Source organism: Teleopsis dalmanni, chromosome X, assembly GCF_002237135.1.
Source record: "Teleopsis dalmanni isolate 2A chromosome X, ASM223713v2, whole genome shotgun sequence".
Classification (NCBI taxonomy): domain Eukaryota; kingdom Metazoa; phylum Arthropoda; class Insecta; order Diptera; family Diopsidae; genus Teleopsis; species Teleopsis dalmanni.
The window spans coordinates 32,195,933-32,215,863 of NC_051848.1; the positions used below are offsets into that span (position 1 = coordinate 32,195,933).

At 28.7% G+C, this 19,931-nt stretch overlaps 1 protein-coding gene across 2 annotated transcripts in view; it reads left to right on the plus strand.

Annotated features, from left to right (window-relative positions):
• LOC119662761 (putative uncharacterized protein DDB_G0277255) overlaps window positions 1–19,931 on the plus strand; it is a 53,545-nt gene that overhangs the window by 17,373 nt on the left and 16,241 nt on the right. Inside the window, exon 3 of one of the 2 annotated variants that reach the window (XM_038072508.1) lies at window positions 3,551–4,321. In XM_038072508.1, coding sequence (XP_037928436.1) covers window positions 4,267–4,321 — 55 coding nt within the window. In that variant the 5' untranslated portion in view covers window positions 3,551–4,266. Of the gene's footprint in view, window positions 1–3,545; window positions 4,322–19,931 lie in introns of both variants that reach the window. The other variant, XM_038072507.1, reaches the window with a different exon arrangement.

Sequence of the window (19,931 nt, forward strand, 5' to 3'; positions counted from 1 at the left end):
CTTGTGCTATATTTAGTCATAAAGTTTTTATTTGAATTAAAATTGCTCTCAAGTCACTCTACAGTTAGTAAATTAAAAATTAAATTTTAACACCACAATACAAATTGCATTTAGTCCAATTGTTATCTTAATAAGATAAGATAAAGTGGATGTAACGATGTACCCATCTCTTCTGTAATTTGTTACAACGACTGTAACTTATTATCTGCACATATTTTATAACGATAATTTAATTGATTTTTCAGCATTTAATAAACTACAAATTAAAAGATAAATTAAATTATGTGATATTTTAATTTATTCTCATAAGTTTTTTAATTAAAAAACTTTTATAACGCTTTATACTGTATATAAATAAAGGTAAATATCTAAAAACTATATTGAATAAGAAAGGTAAAGAAACAGCTGGCGAACATGCTAAAAAGGGTGTTCTAAGTTCTTACATAGAATCCAAAAATTATGACTGGGCAATTAACCGTTATGCAGTTATAAGTCTGATAGTTATAAGTCTGTTCAAACCTCCAGTTTTCTGGTAACTGAAGGTTTGAACACAAAAATAAACAAATCCAGATTGTTTTATTCTACTATCAGACTTATAACTGGCTAACGATTATTTACCCAGTTATAACTTTTTTTGGCAACTGGAACTTTGTCATTATCATGTTTGCATACTTTTTCCTCTGTGCTCAAAACTCTAGCATCTGTATCTTTGTACTTTTACTGTCATAACCATATCATAATTACAAAGCCCTATTTTGAAAATCTAAAGCAGCCCTGATGAACCTTTAGGATGTTTGTCACAAATGATATATAAAAAACTTTCTCTAGCACATTTCATATACAATAGTATATTCTTCATAAGTATAGTAAGCACACCTATCCAAAGTTAATAAATATATTAGTTGATAATTTAAGTTAAATATTTAAAATTTAAAACTTCAGCCAGTTCTTCTTCTAGACATCTGGGTCTTTGGCAATAATAGGTCAAAGTTAAAAATGAAGGTTTTAGTACATTTTTATTAATGTTTTTATTAAGTTACACCTTTTATTATTTCTATATATTTTTTACTATTAATATTTTCATTATATTACTATTATTATATTACTTTATTATTATTATTATTGTATGCTTTTTTGTACGAACTTATAACATTATACGAACGGACACGCTATAAAATACAATTTTGTATTTTTTCACTCTGATAAGCCTAGGTAGTTTCTAGGCGAAAAGTGTAAGTGGAAACTTACCTTTGAATATCTATTGATATTGTAACCTCTCGCAGATAAAACACAAACGTACGGAGATTTAGCTGTATATCTAATATTTTTTATTTATTAATTAGTTGTATCAATAGTCATTTCTAGTTATTTTAACATCCGTTTAATTATATTAGTATTTATCGTTAACATTATAGTTCCATTTTTAATTATTTATTTATTTATATTTTATCATTTTTAATTATATATTGTTTTAATTGTGCTATTTTATCTATTTATTATATATTTATGGTAGTAAAATGTTACTACATTTAATAGTATTTAGTTTTTTTTATATCTTTATAATCATCTAAATATTTATACAGGTTATTATTATGCTTCCATTCATTATTTATTCAAATTATTATTATGTTTCTATTCTTTATTTATTTATATTTTTTTATAATCATTATGCTTCTATACTTTATTTATTTATTTATGTTTTCATTTACATTTTTATATCTTTATTCATATTTTCATATCTCTATTTATACAGCTTATTATTATGCTTTTATTTTTTTATTTATTTATATTTCTATAATTCTTTATGCAGATTATTATTATGCTTCTGTTCTTTATTTATTTATTTATTTTTTTTATTTTTTATTTATTTATTTTTTTATTTATTATATTATTTATTTATATTTTATTATTGCACTTTATTAGTACCATTACTAGTATTTAGTTATATCTTTATTATCAGTAAATCATCATTTGATATGGGTGTAAAGCATCCCATCACGTAGTTTATAGTATTTTATGGCTAAGTATACACCTTTTTGTTCTGGTGAATCTCCGGTCACGAGCCTTCACCATGTCCGGGTGTTGTCATTAGGCAATACACTATGGGCATGGGTTCTTAACCATAACAATGGTTATGGAACTATGACAGTGACAAAACCTTAATTAGTAGATAACTAGACGTTTGGACACATAGATATACAAATTCAAACTTGAAGTCTTCAGTAAATGTTTATATCTCAGTTATTAGCGGTTAATTTTTTAACCGAAGAAACATTTCCTGTATTTTTTAATATTCTGTATAAAGGAGGGTTTGTGAACAAAATGATTTAAAGACAAGAAAGGATACCTTGGTTCAAAGAACAAATAAAAAAATTATACGCGAAAATATGAAATGAAGACACTTTATATAGAAACATTCTATACATATTATATTATATATATACTTATGCTTAGTCTGATGAAGTGGTAAACAATAATCCAGTAAAGGCATAAAGAGGAGTTTTGAAGATACCTCGGAGTTAATAAAGAGTAAAAATGCTTAAGTGCACTGGCTCAAATAGCTTCAACATAATAATATATATAATGTCAATGTAGTATATTGCTTATATAAGTATATAATCTTATATATTTTTACTGCATTTTTTGAATGCAGTAAGCGTGTAAGTCGTCATTACACCAACAAAACTATAGAGCTACTTGTGTATACTATTGTTTTTATGACTTTATTTAATTAATGGTTGCAAAACGCATCAAAAAAGTAATATTTGAAACTGCCATATGTGTAAAACGTACCTTTAATACAAAATATGAGTATATGGCAGTCAACAAATTTTGGACATTATTCATTAGCACACATAATATAGTAGGTACATATGAGTGTGTCTATATGTACTCGTATGTTTCTCTATAGACAATACTCATTAATGCAAATTATGTTTATGGCTATATATATTATTGATTTTCATTACAACTAATTGTTTTGTGTAGTTTTTTAAATGCCTTTAATAATGTGAATATACACAAAATATCACATCATTTTTTTCTGTCAATAATTAAAATTGTGAATTCGCTCTGTCAATTTGGTTTAAAATTTTTGCTGTGTAGGTGGAAAACTCAACGAATTAAGAATTGTTCATTTTTTTGCATTGTTCTTATATTGTTTTTTATATAAGCACATAAAATTTTTAAATATACGCTTTGGTTGTTAGCAATAACTTTAGTATAAATATTTACTATAGTAACGCAAAATTGCAGCCTCAGTCTCAGTCTCAGTCATGGACAGAGCTTCAGCTTAGTTCAATAGATGTGAATAACTAATGGAAAAATATTTCAAGTTAAAAAGAAATGCTGTGCTCAGTTCAAAATTGGCGTTCCGTGTTTGAACTTGAAGCTTTTGCTTACAGTTTCTGATTTCTGTTCAATTTAGTTAACATTTGTTTAGTATAAAATATACACTTTTGTTTATAGTTTGTTTATGTAAACTTTACCAAAATATATAAAATGAATTGTTATTAATATTGACAAATTGTTTTCTCTCTTTCCAGCATAGTTTTATGAATCAAAATCTGATAGTGTATAAGAAATCAGAAAAATAAAACAAGAAAAAAGAATCCAAGTGAAATAAAAAAGCAAACTTAACATAATTATATTATATATGTAAAGTTTCACAATACAACGGCTGATTTTTCCAAAAATTTTATAAATCTCTGACAGCCGCAGTCAAAGTCAATAGTGTAAACATTCGGTGAGAGACTTGAGCCAACAAACTAAGCAGAGTGGAACTGAGAAAAACAAGCTTAACAACGCAACGAATACACGTCATTTGACCTACGCTGAAGAGAGATCGAGAGAACAATCCAAAAAAGTGCATAAGAGCTATAACTAACTAAAGTATCTTAGCTAATAAATGTATTTATTAGAATCGTAAACGCTACACATAATACTGTTCCGATTATATTACGTTAAGAAACGTAACCTCTACAATTTAATAGTTTTGCACCTACGTACTGTCGAACAGTACAGATTCTACGCAATTTATTCATATAACTTATAAACAGAAAATAATTTATTTCATTATAAATAATAAATTATTGCTGAGCATATGATTTCTGTGCCTATATGCGGTCATATATCTCATCGCATGCACAACTGGAATATCTAAATTATTGGTAATCCCAATATTAAAGTAGCTTTAACAATATTATTTAGTAGTCTTGTTTTGGATTCATTTTACTGCAAAACTGTTACTGGAATATATCTCAAAGCATGGTAGACAGCGAAAACATGGATTTGTTGGCTGCAGCTTCCTGCATTGTACCTGGTAAGTTAAAAAAATAAATAAATAGATATTTACTGTTGAAATTTTCTTTAACGGGCTTTAATTATTTGACTCAAATATTGACACAAACAAAAAAAAAAATTTAAAACGAATGATCCATCATACAAGATTGGACATCGTTTAACAGAGGTACCCGTTAGGAAAATTTTCTTTCATTGTATACACTTATTCATTATCTACTTAATATATATGAACAATTTAATTTCAATAATTTTAAATTCTATTAAATAATAAAAAAGATTACTTGTAAAATTGCCACTATTTAGTTGGTTAATAATAATAGGAATTTAATAGTTTTTGTTTTAACAATATACATTCATTTACATATTTTATTTTTTTGAAAAATCCAGTTATATTTGCATTAAAAATAACATATATATACAAATGTAATATAATTGTCTTATTTCATTCAATATTATTTTGGTGTCCAGACCTTCAATCACTCGTTGAGCTCAATAGACTGGAACTGTGTCACCAGCATGAACCCATTATCGTGTCTGTGACGCATTATGTTAAAAAAATTTTTTTTTAAATCAATACTTAAATACATTTGCGACAATATCCTATAAATTCTTTCAAAATATGGCTATTTATTATTATGAATACAAGAAAAATTTATCTAAAATATGTACTCTTACTCTAAATTTGGCATAAAACTTATAGAAAAGTGAGTAGATAGGTAGATATATTCATAATAACGTGTGACACACTATATATATAAGTTATTAAAATGATAATAAATATATTCACATTTCAAAATCTAGTATATTTTTAACTATAGAAATTATTATTAATACTTTTATGTTTATCTAAGGGAGAATCCAGACTCATATGTCAAACATTTCAGCTATCCGTTTTGTGGTTGAAATAGCAATCACATTTTTTTTTCAATATATTATTTGGACCTACACCATAAGGCGTAAGTGGAATACATCTTTCTATACTGAATCTTTTTGAGATAATTTTCTATGATTTGTTGACATATAGTTTGTAATAATTTTCAAAGTGTCTGTAATTGGAAGATTGTCTATATAAACACAATCCTTAACATAACCTCATAAAAAAACTAAAACTTCATAAATTACAAGATTTTGGTGGCAAATTTACATTACCAAAACGTAAAATTCCACGTCGTACTGTTTATATTACATATCGTCCATACATATATCTTCAATTTCATGCTAAAAAACAGGGTTTAATATATGTCTGTCAGGCTGTAGTGTTCAGAACTGACGACTTTTGTCCTCTATATGCCATATCATACAACAATTTTTCGTGGACAGAACAAATAGATAATTGTGTTTGTTATTGTATCCACCAATAGAACAATGCGTCCTATTTTCGATACAAAATATACCACCGATCTATGCAAAGCTCTTCATTCGCTTAAATATAACTTTTGAAAAAGTACACATATTCAAAAAAAATATATGCAACAACTATTTTCTCATAGTAATTTATTACTCTTCCTATGTATAAGAAATACGAGCCAAACGGTTGTGATTAAATACTTTCCCTAGACTTACACAATTAACTGGTTCAGATATTTATGTTATGCAACTCCAGAGTCCTCTCTACAACATTTATTGAAGTAGAACTACTAAAAGTTTCTATTAATTCTTTGAAACTGATTAATATTTTCAGCTAAATCCCACTTTATACCTATATTGTCACCAATACTGTTGCTGTTTAATATACTGTCTAAGTACTTCTCATCATCTTTCCAGTATGCTATGGTTTGTTTGCAAAACGAGTTTCTTAATTTAATTTATTTATAAGCGAGTTAAGTTTGTTTTTAAACCAATAGATTAAGTAAATAAAAGAATTATATAAAAATTATATTATTTATAATTAAATCTTACTGAATATATTTAATGCCCAGCCAACAGTAGTTACAGACTTTGTTTATATTGCAACATATTTGTCACTTCATTATTTAATTATTCTAAATAGAAAAGTATAAAATGTCATATAATATACGTTATAGCATATTATGGCATTAATTTGTAAATTAATTATAAATTATAAATTAATTATACAGATTAATCATCCATTATCGATTTTCTATATAGATGATTTACACTCGTGTTTGCACTGAAACCTTTTGCTTTATTTAGATATAAACGGTATTATTCCATATGTATGTCCAATTTTCTATATATAATATAAAGAAAATATTGTATATGAACACAATCTATATTTCATATTTAGAATAGGTGAAGGTTAGCCTGGGTATATATAATTAACTAGTTTTATCAGAGCAAAAGGATGCCTACTTTCTATAAAGATTAGTTTGTAGAATTTTTAATATTTCTTAGTTCATTATTATACAATTCTGATGATACTATTTTGCTGTTGTAGTCATTTCAGTTCTATTACTCTCTCTGTTGCCGCAGACATTTCTCTAGCTTTCTTTAAAATTGTCAAAAACTTCAACAGCAATTGAGAGCGGGTATTCGTTATCAATGATAATGAACTATGGATCGTAGACCTGACCATTTCTCTAACTTCATTTTGTGCTCAGTGATGTTTATTATACTCATCTATTATATTAGATAGTCAAATCTATTATAATATACGAGAACTGTGTAATTGTGTTTTCGAAATTACTTGTGTACTGTTGTAATGAAACATAATTTCTTTTTTTAGTAGATTTGTTCTACTTTCTTCCTTCAATATTACCATTCAAGTAATTAAATTGGTTGGTTATTATTTTGCATTTTTCGAGGTAGGCTAACATTATTGTACCCGGACTTCGCTTTTCTCGTACAAAGTTTATCGGGAAAAGTTCACTATTTCAATGTATGTTCTTTTGTTTCCGATATATGATGGAGTATCTATGTTTTATCTACGGTAATTTAAGTTTCTTAAATATTTAATGTATTGATGTACGCTTTAACACAGAAGTGTTTCTACGATCTATTACGGTCATACATCACAAGATCATAGATCAACAAACTTCCGAATTCATCATATCGATATTTATTATTGTACTTAATTATAAATTTTCACTAAATCAATAATTTAATGCACAGTTAAAAAGCGATCCACAAGACATTGAAGTCGCCTTGTCTAAAGTCCTGGACAGAACGCAGGAAGTGGTTGATGGATTCTACCTCCTCTTCATCTTGGCAACTCCTGCATAATCCACTTGTTGGAATTCGCCACCGTTGGAGCATAGGCGCAATGGCACAATGCCCCGTTAGTACTCCAGTAAGCACACTAACTACAGGTTTGGTAAAAGGCTTTTCGTTTTATTTTTGTAATGGTTCAAGCAATCTCACAGTCCTCGCGGTTAGCCCATAAATTATCACTACTTTGTTGATATTATTTATCATTTCCAAAGTTGTTATTGTATTTCACTTGGAGGTTTTAGCGGCATCCTTGGCCTTTCATGAAACTTGATAAGCACTTTACAATCATGATTGTCCATATTGTTTATTAAGTTTTTTGTTTAAAAAAATTTATTTTGAAAAAATTGTACGTACAGAGCATACAAAATACTTCTTTCTACATTTTTGCTAACTCAACAAAACAAATAACTCCGATATCAGAGAATTGATCGAGATTAGCGTTGCAAATGCAGTGGATCAGTCCGGAACTCAAACTGCTTAAAAATCACAAACAAATATTAGACATATAGAGATAAAACTGTTTTCTCACAATTCTTCTCCGATGCACTCAATACGAGTATAAAAAGTTATTGTCAATATGCACAGCCAAGTAGAGATTTGATGGGCATCATGCGAAGCAATGTTCATCTACAAGCATAAAAAAGTTTAATTTTAAATTAAATATGCAGGTACTATTTTGTGTTTGATGTAGATATTGTCGTGTAACTCTTCTCATAGATGTCTGTAACCTCCACGAAGTCTTGTAAAAGAATAACTCTGAACTATTTTATGCAGTTGTCTTTAATTTATAAAATAGTTTTCAAATTTTTAAATCTGTTAATTATATTCTTTTTTTGTGTCTTATTGTCATCTCTGATGCTATGTAGATTTTCTAGACATTTCTAATAGAATATAGACTAGACCATGGTCATTTCTAATAGAAAGCAGTATAACTTCGTAATAGTGTTTGCGTATTCTCAGAATCTTTGCTTTTAGAATTTCAATAATGAACTTTTCCTTCTTTTCTTTTTATTGTGCTGATGTGGTATGGAATATTAATAATACATCTTATTGAGATACTATATAGCTTATTTTAATTTAAAAATATACTAAATAAACCGACTGAAACACTCATTAAAAAAATGCATTCCACGGTTAAAGAAATAAGTTCCAGTGAATTTTTCACATTCATTTCAATAAATTTATTTGAAAAATATCTATTAAGCAACCGAAACACTTTTCGAATTTATAGTAAATTTACTTTTCAATTATGCAGCGATCGTAAAATTATTAATTAAAAATTATTTTTGTTTTATTGAGTGGAAGCCGCAGCCACATTCGTAGCTGTTCAACGTGTTTTATACTCGCTTAAACGATGCTAAATTCTTCAGACAATTTTCATGAGTGATTGTAACAACTTTTACTTCTGATTTAATTATTTACATTAATTATTTCCAGCTACTCATCTGCATGTGAAAACCTTTTATGCACTTTGAAAGTATATCTTTTTAAAAATTTCATAAAATATTTTTACAAATCTGTAGATATTAAATATTTCAAATAGAACGCTATTAATGTATACACATTATTGTGAATTAATTAAGGAATATTTTTCAAATAATAAAATTTTTATTGCATTTTTTTTTGTTTTTTATTACATATATTATAGACTTCTTAGACTTTAATATATTTTTGTTCGGATTCACAATAAAACAATGCTGACGTCAACAAAGTAATATGCAAAATATCTTATAATTTAAAGAACTGTTGGCTGGTGGGGGTCAGTAATATTTATAAAGTGATTCTCAATAATAGTTAATAGTTGAAAACCCAATTCAATTATACCTTTATCTATTAGAGCCTTTAATATTCAATTAAAATTCAAATCACTTAAAAACACATTTTGATTGTATTTACCATAAAAAATTCTTTCCTCAACAAATTTTTTGCTATTCCTTATGGATAGGGTTTTATTTAATAGTGTTTGTCCTATAATTGTAAGCAGATAAGAAAATTAGACATTCACTTTTTTAGTCTGTCTAAAAAGTACATTTTAATTAAATATTTTCAATGCCTTTTTGTTTTGGCGTTTCTCCAGTGATTAGTCTTTATCGTGTCCGGGTATTGTCATTAGGCAATACACCATGAGCATAGGTCGACAACCATGTATATGGTTATGGATCCCTGACCATAAAAAAAGTTTAAGTTAGCAGATAACTAGAGGTTTGGACACACAAATAGATAAATTCAGATTGAGCACCTACTTATATTTTCTACAAAATGTTTGAATATTGAATACCATCTAATAAGTTAATTATTATATCAAGTAAGAATGAAATGAAATTATTACTCGTGGTTATCAAAAACAGTGACTGACGTTTCCCTCGAACGATCGACTTATTCGCAATCATTTTGAATGTTTATAATGGATTACAAACGTTGATACATACTATTAGCATGATTCTCATCGAGTTTGATATATTTCACCATTATATCTTTTTACCGTTATACCCTTTAATCGTGAAACCATAAAGAAATGAGACCATTTGAGAAATTCCACTAAAAACCCTGTGTCAAAAAATAAGTAACAATTGCTACGTTTGTACTTCTTCTTTTAGTGGGTTTTGTAACATTTTAGTAACCTTCCTTGATTAAGTTATAATTGATTAATTTTAAATTGCAAAACTGAACATATCTTTGAGTACTTATCAAAATATTACCTGTTTTCTAGTATTTACCGTGTGCATCACAGAAAACTATCGCTAAGATCCGACCCGGAATGTATAAGTTTATTGTTTTGATTGTTTTTTGGTCTCTGTCGTTGTTGTTGTAACCCGTTGGCATCTGAAAATAGATAACATGTAAGGATTACAAGACGAATACAAGGGTGGTCTAGAGACCATGTTTTAGTGAATATGTTTTAGTGAATTCATAATCCGTGACAGTTATGTAACGGCAGAAAAGCTCGTTCGAATTGCAACAGATCTTTGCCAAATACTCCTTTAAAGTATTCTTACGGTTACAATCAATCCATCCCTTTGATTCCTTTTACATGTTGAAATACTTTTATAAAACGATTATATAGAATGCCTCACAGTCTTCTTTCGTTGATCGTTTCGCAGTATTCAATGAACTCTATTAACGATTTCTGATGTGACGATTGCTTTTGGATGACCTGAACTTTCGGTGTCATTTATACTAATATGACCACAACGGTATTTAGTGAACCATTTCTAAATCATTGAAATTGATAGTGCAGCACTCTTAAGTACAATATTTATTAAGCCTTTCTTTAATTTAATTGCTGAATTTCTTAAGCAAAAAATAATGCTTGTTAAGCAGATAAAATTCACGAGGTTGTCTGCTGCATTCAATGACAGTGTCGTAGAAACTAGATGATGCAGCTTACTCAGAACTTAACTGTAGTCTAGTAATAGACTGTAAGGTAAGAAGAGGTGTATAGCATATAAGGTTACTACGCGTTAAGTTCAAAAAGTCGCTGAATTATGAAGTTGCCTTCGTTTTTGATAAACTTTATTTTGTGTATTGTAAAGTTGTTCTTGAAATGTTAGCAAGTAATTCAATGTTTATTAAAAGATTTTGTTGTGCTTATAAAATAATTTTTTCCATTTAAATGCTGAATTGCTTTTATCGTTGAAATTCTCTTACTGTGAAAGTCAATAAAAATTGTATATATTGTATTATTATTACCCTTTCGTACACTCCATCAAACTTTTAACAGCAGGATTTGCGAGGCGTTCATTGCCAATCATTCATTGTGAACACTAGAATGGATGTAATTCTGAAATCAAATGACTTGAAATTTTATAAAATTATATTAAACTCTTTAATAAAATATATTATATTTCAGTGACTGCAACTGCAATAATTTTGTGTTCTTATTTTTTCTTATACAAACTTCTCTCAATTCCTTTAATATTATATCAATTCACTCGTATAATACGTAAGCATAGTCATTATTTTAAATTAAAACACGAAAAGAAAAATTGATTTTCCTAATGTAGTGCCGGGGTTAATACAATAGAATTACGCATCCCACACACAAGTAGAAAATTCTATTATAAATAATGCTTCTTTTTCTGCGGAATACAAATGATGTATCTCCGTGTGTCATATTTGAGTTTATAAGTCAATTTGCGTGAAGGTTTTAGCGCAAATCCATCAATTTCTTATGTCAAATTTAAAGATTGCTTATGATAATGAGTTGCATTGTGTCATTAGTCACATAATTCAATTATCAGTATCCTTCCTGGTTTAATGATAAAAGCTTATTACCTTTTTTTTGTCATGAGCGAACATATCTTTTCACATGAACTTCGAGTTATAGTAAGGGAAGAAGGTGTGGGTTAATATGTTCTTATAAATACTAACGAGGAATTTAACAATGATGAATCATTGTCTCTTGACTTGAATTATGGATAGGTAACTCATTATAACAAAAGAATGTTCTGAAGGTTAATGACTGAATAGACATAACAAGTGTAATACCAGCTCAAATTTTTTACACACTCGACAAGTTTTCCATTCTAGCGGAGATTAAATTAAATATGCATTTTCGTCGAATTAATTCGAAGTATTTACAAAAAATTTATTTTCCAAATAAATTTTCTAATATAATAGACACGAGTTTTAATTTATTCCACCTTTTGAACTAAGTATAAATCTTTAATTATCATTGATGAATATAAGTACAATTTGGACCGATTGAAGTGCAACTTTTTAAAAAGGTGTATTTTTTATTGAAATTGAATTTTATTGGTTAAAAAAAAATGTGTAAAAAAAAATTATATTTTTTAAATTCATTTCGAATTTTCGTTATAGTCGTCTCTATTGCGAACTACTCTCAGAAAATAATTTCGTTTACTCACAGGTCACTGTATTTAACATTACCATGCTAGAGATTAAATCTTCGTATCAATCATACCTGTCACAGTTGTGGAGAGTATGTTGAAAGTATCTTCCATCTGTTTTGTTGAAACCAAGCCTTACTACTTAAGCGGCTTTCGTTTTTAAGGATCTTGATCAACTGCAAGACGTTCCCTCAAATGGCATAATACGTTTTGCCAATGGTTCTAAGTGGTTCGAATATATGGTAACACAATGGGCTTATCGCCGGTATAACCTATCAACTGGTTTCCTTGATTTCAAATTCAGACACCATAATCCAAGAAACGATTCCTAAAAGTATCGGAATATTGGAAATCAGCAATTTAGATGTTATGGCAGTTTGTAATTTTTACAGTTCAATTAAATTCTATATATAGATTCTGTACAAAAAATAGTTGGAATTTGTAATTTGTAAAATATAACACTACCAATTTTATTCTGAAAGTGTATAGCACTATGTTGTGTTACCGTTAGACATATTACTTTTGCTCAATACATCATAATTCAGCAATCTCAATTTCGTTCTTGCAAATGCCAGGCAATAATAGACAAAATGCTCTGTTGAATATGTGATGATTCCTATAGCGTCCATGGGTTAATCACCAAACGGTCAACACTCTGAAATCCTTTCTTTTTAATTGCTTGAAAAATTTTCGCCAGTTCGCTGTCATATTCTTTTACAAAGTGTTTGTTTCCTTGCAGGTTATCATTTCGAATTACTTTCTTTTATGGACAGAATGATGACAAAGTCATTAAACTAGTTAAGAAATTTCGTAGTGCTAACGCCTATAGGTGTCTTAGCAGAGTTTTTGATCTACTGCTGCGAAAAATTTTTAAGCTTCAGCTTAACGTATCTGATCGACTGGAAATTTTCAAGAACTTTTGCAATCGAAACTACAAAACAAAATTTGCTGAAAGAAATGAGGATATATAGAGAAGTGGGTTAAGTGTTGACATATGGTAGTTATATTGCACCTCCCTATAGAAAAAATATACTCTAATTGATATTTCTATATGTTCTTTTAAAAATTTCCGGATAACCAAATGAAACTGGAACTGTTAACTGCTTGCAATTGAATTGAAGGTTTTTGAAGTACTAAAGGTTTTTGAATTGAAGTACTAAATGTATTCTGAAAACTATGACGATACTCGAAGTAAAATTGGGAAACCAATAAGTAATGAATTAACTTAATAGTATTTATTTAATTTATAGTATGCATACAAAGTTCGAATTGAGTAATATTTGAAGCAAATTAAGTTTTAATAAAAGTTAGTTTTTTGTAAATATATTTAATTTTTAAAAGCAGTAATTTAACTTAGTTTAATTTCACACTTTCCTCTCTACACATACCGCACTTAAAAAACAATTAAAATATTTATGTATAAAATGCCAAATAAAATAAAGTAAAAAATCAATAAACTAACAAGCAAACAGGGTTTCTTTAGAATTTCTTCTTCCCTTCAGCTCCTCCTTTACAAATTCAAACAGTAACAATGTAAGAAACGTGCTTTTTCTCTTGTTCTTTGCATTGTTTAAGTTTTCTTTATTGCTTAGTGTAAAATATTCTAACCTTTATACACATAATACTCTTCTCATACACTACACTTTCAGTTCACATATAGTTTTCCAACCACCTCTTAGGTGAACCTCATACTATCCACAAGCTGTTCGAATATAGTTTTCAAAACGATTCATTATTTGTACGTCGAATTAAAATTAAGATTTTAAAACAATAGCTTTCGGCTAAAAACTTAATTTTTCGAAAAAAATTTTCTACTTATCGGTCAAAACCTGGATGGTGTCAAAATAATTTTCTTTCAAAATCAATATTAGTTTAAGAAATCACCCTAGTAGTCATATGGATCCCAATCAAATGAATTCAATGGATAAACGATAAAAAGACAAAATTTGATCGAAAATTTTCTGGTCGTCAGGGCTTTATGCGATATTTTAAATGACCTGCCAAAATTCGAATTTCTTTCAAAATCAATATTTCTTTAAGAAATAACCCAAGAACTCACATGTAGCTCAATCAAAGAAATTCGAAGGATAATCGATAAAAAGACCTATATTAATCAAGAATTCAGTGGCCGTCATGGCTTTATGCGATGTTATCGAAATGTTTTCTTTCAACACCAATTTTATTTAAAAAAATATTCAGACGTCATTAAAAGCGAAAAAGGATGAATTCAATTGATACTCAATAACAATACCTTTTTTCATTAAGAATTCACAGAAAATGATAGCTTTATACGATGATGCATTATCGTGTAACACATGAACTCATCGTGGAACGACTAGATAATATTCTGCTTTGACAGAAGAATTCAATATAAACAATTGCCTTCAAATCAAAAAAAAATCGTTCAATAACATTGCCTTGATTTTGCTTATCTGAAAGCATCTCTTTTGATTCTACTGATGATTTCCAAGTCATACTCTTAAGTTTCCTTGTCTTCTTATTTTGAAAACACCACAATTCACCATTTGTTACAACGACTGATATAGAACTGAATTCCTTAAAGATATTTTCAACATATCTACGCAAAGACGTCTGCAATATTTTAAGTCGTTCTCCGGATTATTCGGAACAAACCATTATTCAGTGCCGGATAACACTTACTTACTTACTGCTGTCCTTCTCTCCTAGTGGAGTATTGGACATCAGCATGGGACTATCATTTTGTTCAAATCTTTGGACAAAATTCCGAACAGTTTTCTTTTCGATAAGTGTCATAGATTTTCGACTTTTTGATGTTGTTGTTGACCCTCGATGTTTTACTTCATTGGGAGTAGTTTTTGACGGCAGTAAGGTAAGGTCTGTTGAAAGAAAATAAGACTTTTAAGAAGTAAGACCGACAATAATTTTCTTAAGTAAAACCGATAACTTCTGAAAAGTTAACTTTTGATCCAATATAGCGGTTTGTATTGTGTCTTAAAGTTGCGACCGGAATGTACTTCAGAGTGTCGGTACATGCATTTGGAATGACTTCTAAAATTCACTAATCTCTTTTGTTTAATGGGAAAATGCATTATTGTTTAATCAAAAAATAAAAGTCGGGCGATTCTTACAATATGAAGAGTGGTTGACCGACGCATATAATTGACAATAAATAAGCTAACTACAAGTACTAGATAGATTGATAATTACCTGTCTTCATAACAAGTATATTTTGGAGGACTTAATAAATCGTGCTATTTAAAAGGTATCCAAATGTTGAAAGATCGTTGGACTCAATGTGTCGAGCTAAAAGGGACAAGTGTTGTTTGGGACTCATTCAGTTTTCACTTTTTCATACTATAGGAATTCAGAGAATTATTCCTAAGCTTGTACGGAAGAGCAGTGAGCTACACTTTATTGAAGGTTTGGGTGACATCCAAAAGAGATAATGTGTATAGTTTCATCTTTTTTATTGCAGTTTTTATTATTCTCTGAAGTCAATGCACTTGTTCTATTGTGGCTTTACATTCTCTAAAACCAAATTGGTGGTTTGAAATAGGATTCGCATTATTAATGCCAAGCTGCTTTTTCTGAAACAGAGCTAACTCTTTATAAAAATCTTATTGACTTACCTTATTTCATATTTACGGAGCGTTTTCCTGTATTGGGGATTATTTTAATTAAAGAAACCTTCTACTGCAAGGAAATTTACCACAATCTATTATCAGACTAAATAAAACAGGTACCGGAATTTAGCAGTGTTCATAAGCCGATCCTAATCATGGTTTTATTTTAATTTATTAAAGTGCACACAATTTAAGTTATATGACAAACCTTAAGTCCTTGCGATCCAATTATTGATAAGTCATTCATAGCAAAGTGGTCACATGATTGATTTATTATATTAATAGAATGTGTCGCTTCCCCTTAATGTTAATGTTTGTTTTAATTCAAACTATTTATGTTGTTCACTTAGAAAAACAATCTCAGTCCTTTTTAAAATTTGTTCAAGGTATGATGAAAATCAAAGTAGATTTGCTATTCCTTAGCAGGATATATTATTTTTTGTTAACTGGACTCGACACAACTTTTGTTGATATCTACAAGCAAACCATAGCATATTCCAGATTTTTTGCGATATATGCACTCATACATAATGTAGCATTTTTCATTTCCATAGGATGTGTGCTAAGGTGGTCCACAAGAGCTACTGGCTATGCAGCAACAAATATTTCACAAATGTTTATGATCTCATTTAGTGTACTGAGATTAATATTTCTGATGTACACAATACTACGACGCTACCATCGAGAACGTGAAATAATTAAAATATTTAATAATTTATTTAAATTGAAGTTTCGACCAAAACTTACGGTGCTATCAACAACTTCTCGTTTGCAAATTATTAGTAAACTTTTTTCTATAAAATTTGTATTTCTGATCATGTCTATAGCTGTGATAATTTGGTTCAGATGGAAAAGCACTACGAAATTGAAGCCTATAAATGTTTGTGAGATATTAGTTTATCATAATTTTGGCAATATGCTCCTTGGTTCTTATTTTAATTTCATCTTGGCTCTATGGTATGCTATTACATACATGGAAACTATAAATATTCGTCTCAACCAAATAATTCGACAGTTAGTAAATAATCAAACTTTTGACTTCAAGTGTCTATCGATCGAAATTGAGAACCTATCAATTGAGCATAATCGACTTTATAATATAATACGTCACCTCACGCGACTTTACAGAGTTGAGATAGTTTTCGCAATTACCACTTACTTTTACGGCTTCGTTGGTGCCTCACATATGTTTGTGTTGGCTTACACAGGAAAACTCACTTTTCATCCTGTGTCTACCCCATTTACGATTGCATCCCTTTTAGCATTTTTTATGGGAGCTAATTTATTGGAAGCTATATGTCAGTATACCATCGATGCTTGTAACGAAACGATAGAAATCTTAAGACGTGTCACAGAATTTCAAAGTTGCGTGGATCCTGTTTTATATACAGCGGTGCGTAATAGTCTTGTATATACCATATTAATATAATTTTATATAACTAATTCATCTTAACTTTCAGTGTGAGTGCTTTACTCTGCAGCTTTCTTGCCGAAAATTGTCAATTAAGATATTTGGAATGTTCCATCTTAACAGACAGCAGACATTCCGTATAGTAGTACAAATAAGTATCTATGTAATCATTTTTCTCCAAATTGATTATATGAATCTGTAAATGTCTAAGATATACAATTTTGCATTAACTAAAACGTTATGTTAAAATGTTAAACTCGAACATTGCACTCAAAGCAATTTTAAAAATAAACTATTTATGTCTAAATAAAAATAATTGATACATACCTAAAAAAAAAGTATTAATATTGGATATGGCACTGCGACCGTTATATCTATTGCGCCCCTACAATCCTTTAAAAAAAAATAAAGTAACTGTATCCTAACAGAGTTTTTTTTTTCTTACTGGTCGACTCCAATCGTAAATAATAAACGTTGAACTAATTTTTCTAAAACCCCATACATAATTTAGCAAAAGAATATATATATATAAAAAGCAGAAATATTATGTGTTGATCTATGCTATGTTCATAGATCATAGATGAAGTTTATATTCAAAATAAATTATTTACTTAATATAAAGAATGAATAGATTAGGAATCGTCATTAATATAAATATCATGGCGGTAAAGAGGTTTCGAAAAGTAGTGAGCTACAACAACAAAAATTTTTTTATATTATTTTAATTAATTGAATTTTTGGCTAGCCATACAGCTGTCTTGAGTATTGTCAAATATCCAACACCAGCGGTCATCGAATTATATCTTGTATTTAATAATTCGTAAATAATTTTTCTGTTTTTGAGACTGCAAGTACCAGGGATTGAACTCGTGCCCTGCCAAATTTGAAACTCAGAGCCAGCGTTCATTATTTTATATTGCATTTTAGCCGCTGAGTTGAAAGAAGAAGATGCAACCCCATATCCGCTGCTCTTGATTTTACTTTTTCTCTACTAATTGCTAAACTGTCATATAAAGAGTTTTCTTGAAATATGTGTAGGGTATTCTGGAGGCTAAATCGATATTGACAGCTAAGAAAGAAATTTGAGGTATCATAATTAGTTATCATTTTCATTTATGTTCGTCTTCTTTTTCTTTTACTTCTTCCTTTTTTTTATAATACCATATATAATATATTAGAAGACATATTTTCTTTCAACGCTGGTAATAATTAAAGTCGCGTGGGAAGCACACAAAAATTAAAGTGAAAATTATTTATTACACATTTAACATAATGTTTTTCAATTGCATATTTATAGGAGCATAAGAAAAGAAAACTGCTTTCGTCTCTACAAATATACAACAAATAACGAATTGTTAACGGAGAAGGAATAAAGGGCTACATGTAAAAACAATTTAAGGCATTAAATATAATGTATCTTATTATCTACTTGGAAACTTCTACCCACCCAATCGTATTAAAATTCGAAACCAAAAACATATACAAAACTTTCTTGTTTGAAAATTCAAATCAAATTATTTGGGTATTAAATATTAATGACTTGGAAACAGAATCAAATCATAAAAACAACTGTTGCAGGAAAAATCCCTTTAACCCTTAAAAAATTAAATTAGAACATTTATTTATTTATCCATTAAATTAAGTTTATTGATTCAAGAGGTTCGTTTTTTCTATATTTATTTTTTGTACTTTATTTTCTGTTTTCAATAAAAATTCAATTGAATAAAATTTGTATTCATTATTAACAAACACGTATCGCAATTCGGTTGTGATGTTGGCCACAGTCGCCTAAAAACCAACTAAACACGTAAAAAACATTATGTATAGCTATATTGATAAACTAAAACCACTAAACTACTTGAAAAATATCATAAACATACGGTAAAATACCGCCTTTTGACATTTGAGGTTGCCACAGTTATGCATTTTTTCCTTGTTCCGTATTTTCGTTACGAAGTTCTAACAATAAACTTGTAATGAGCTCCTTTACATTTGTTACTTTTTATAGTTAAACATGCAAGAATAGAACTATATACGACATACATGCAAGAAACCTAGTAAAGCAGTAAGGTTTACTGCAAGGTAGTTCATAAAGTATTTATAGTGCGAATCGTTTGGGTTTTCATATAATGTACTTACGAATATCCACAGAAAACAATTATCATGAGCTCAGCTCAAATGCATTGTTTATTAAAATGACAAACGTTGTTAAGGGTTTCACTTCCCTATAAATGCACTAAAGTCAAATTTATGAAACGTTTTCAACCATACAAAAACAATATTCGTTGTTAGAAAAACATTTAATAAATAAATGCAATGAATATTTTGAAGCAGAAGTCATTCTGATAAGGAAAACCATACTCGTATATTATTACTAACTTTATTGTTTGAGTATAAATATGCAAATTTCTAATCCATAATCTTTTACTATTATTCCGGTGAAACTAGAATAATATCAGTTAAGAATATCTGCAGCTATGAAGTTATATAACGTAAGAACTGGGCTATGAGTTAAATAGTCATAAATGTAAATTTCTAGAGCTTATTTTCTAAAATATTCAATAATTTAAATATTAAACAAACAAAAAATTC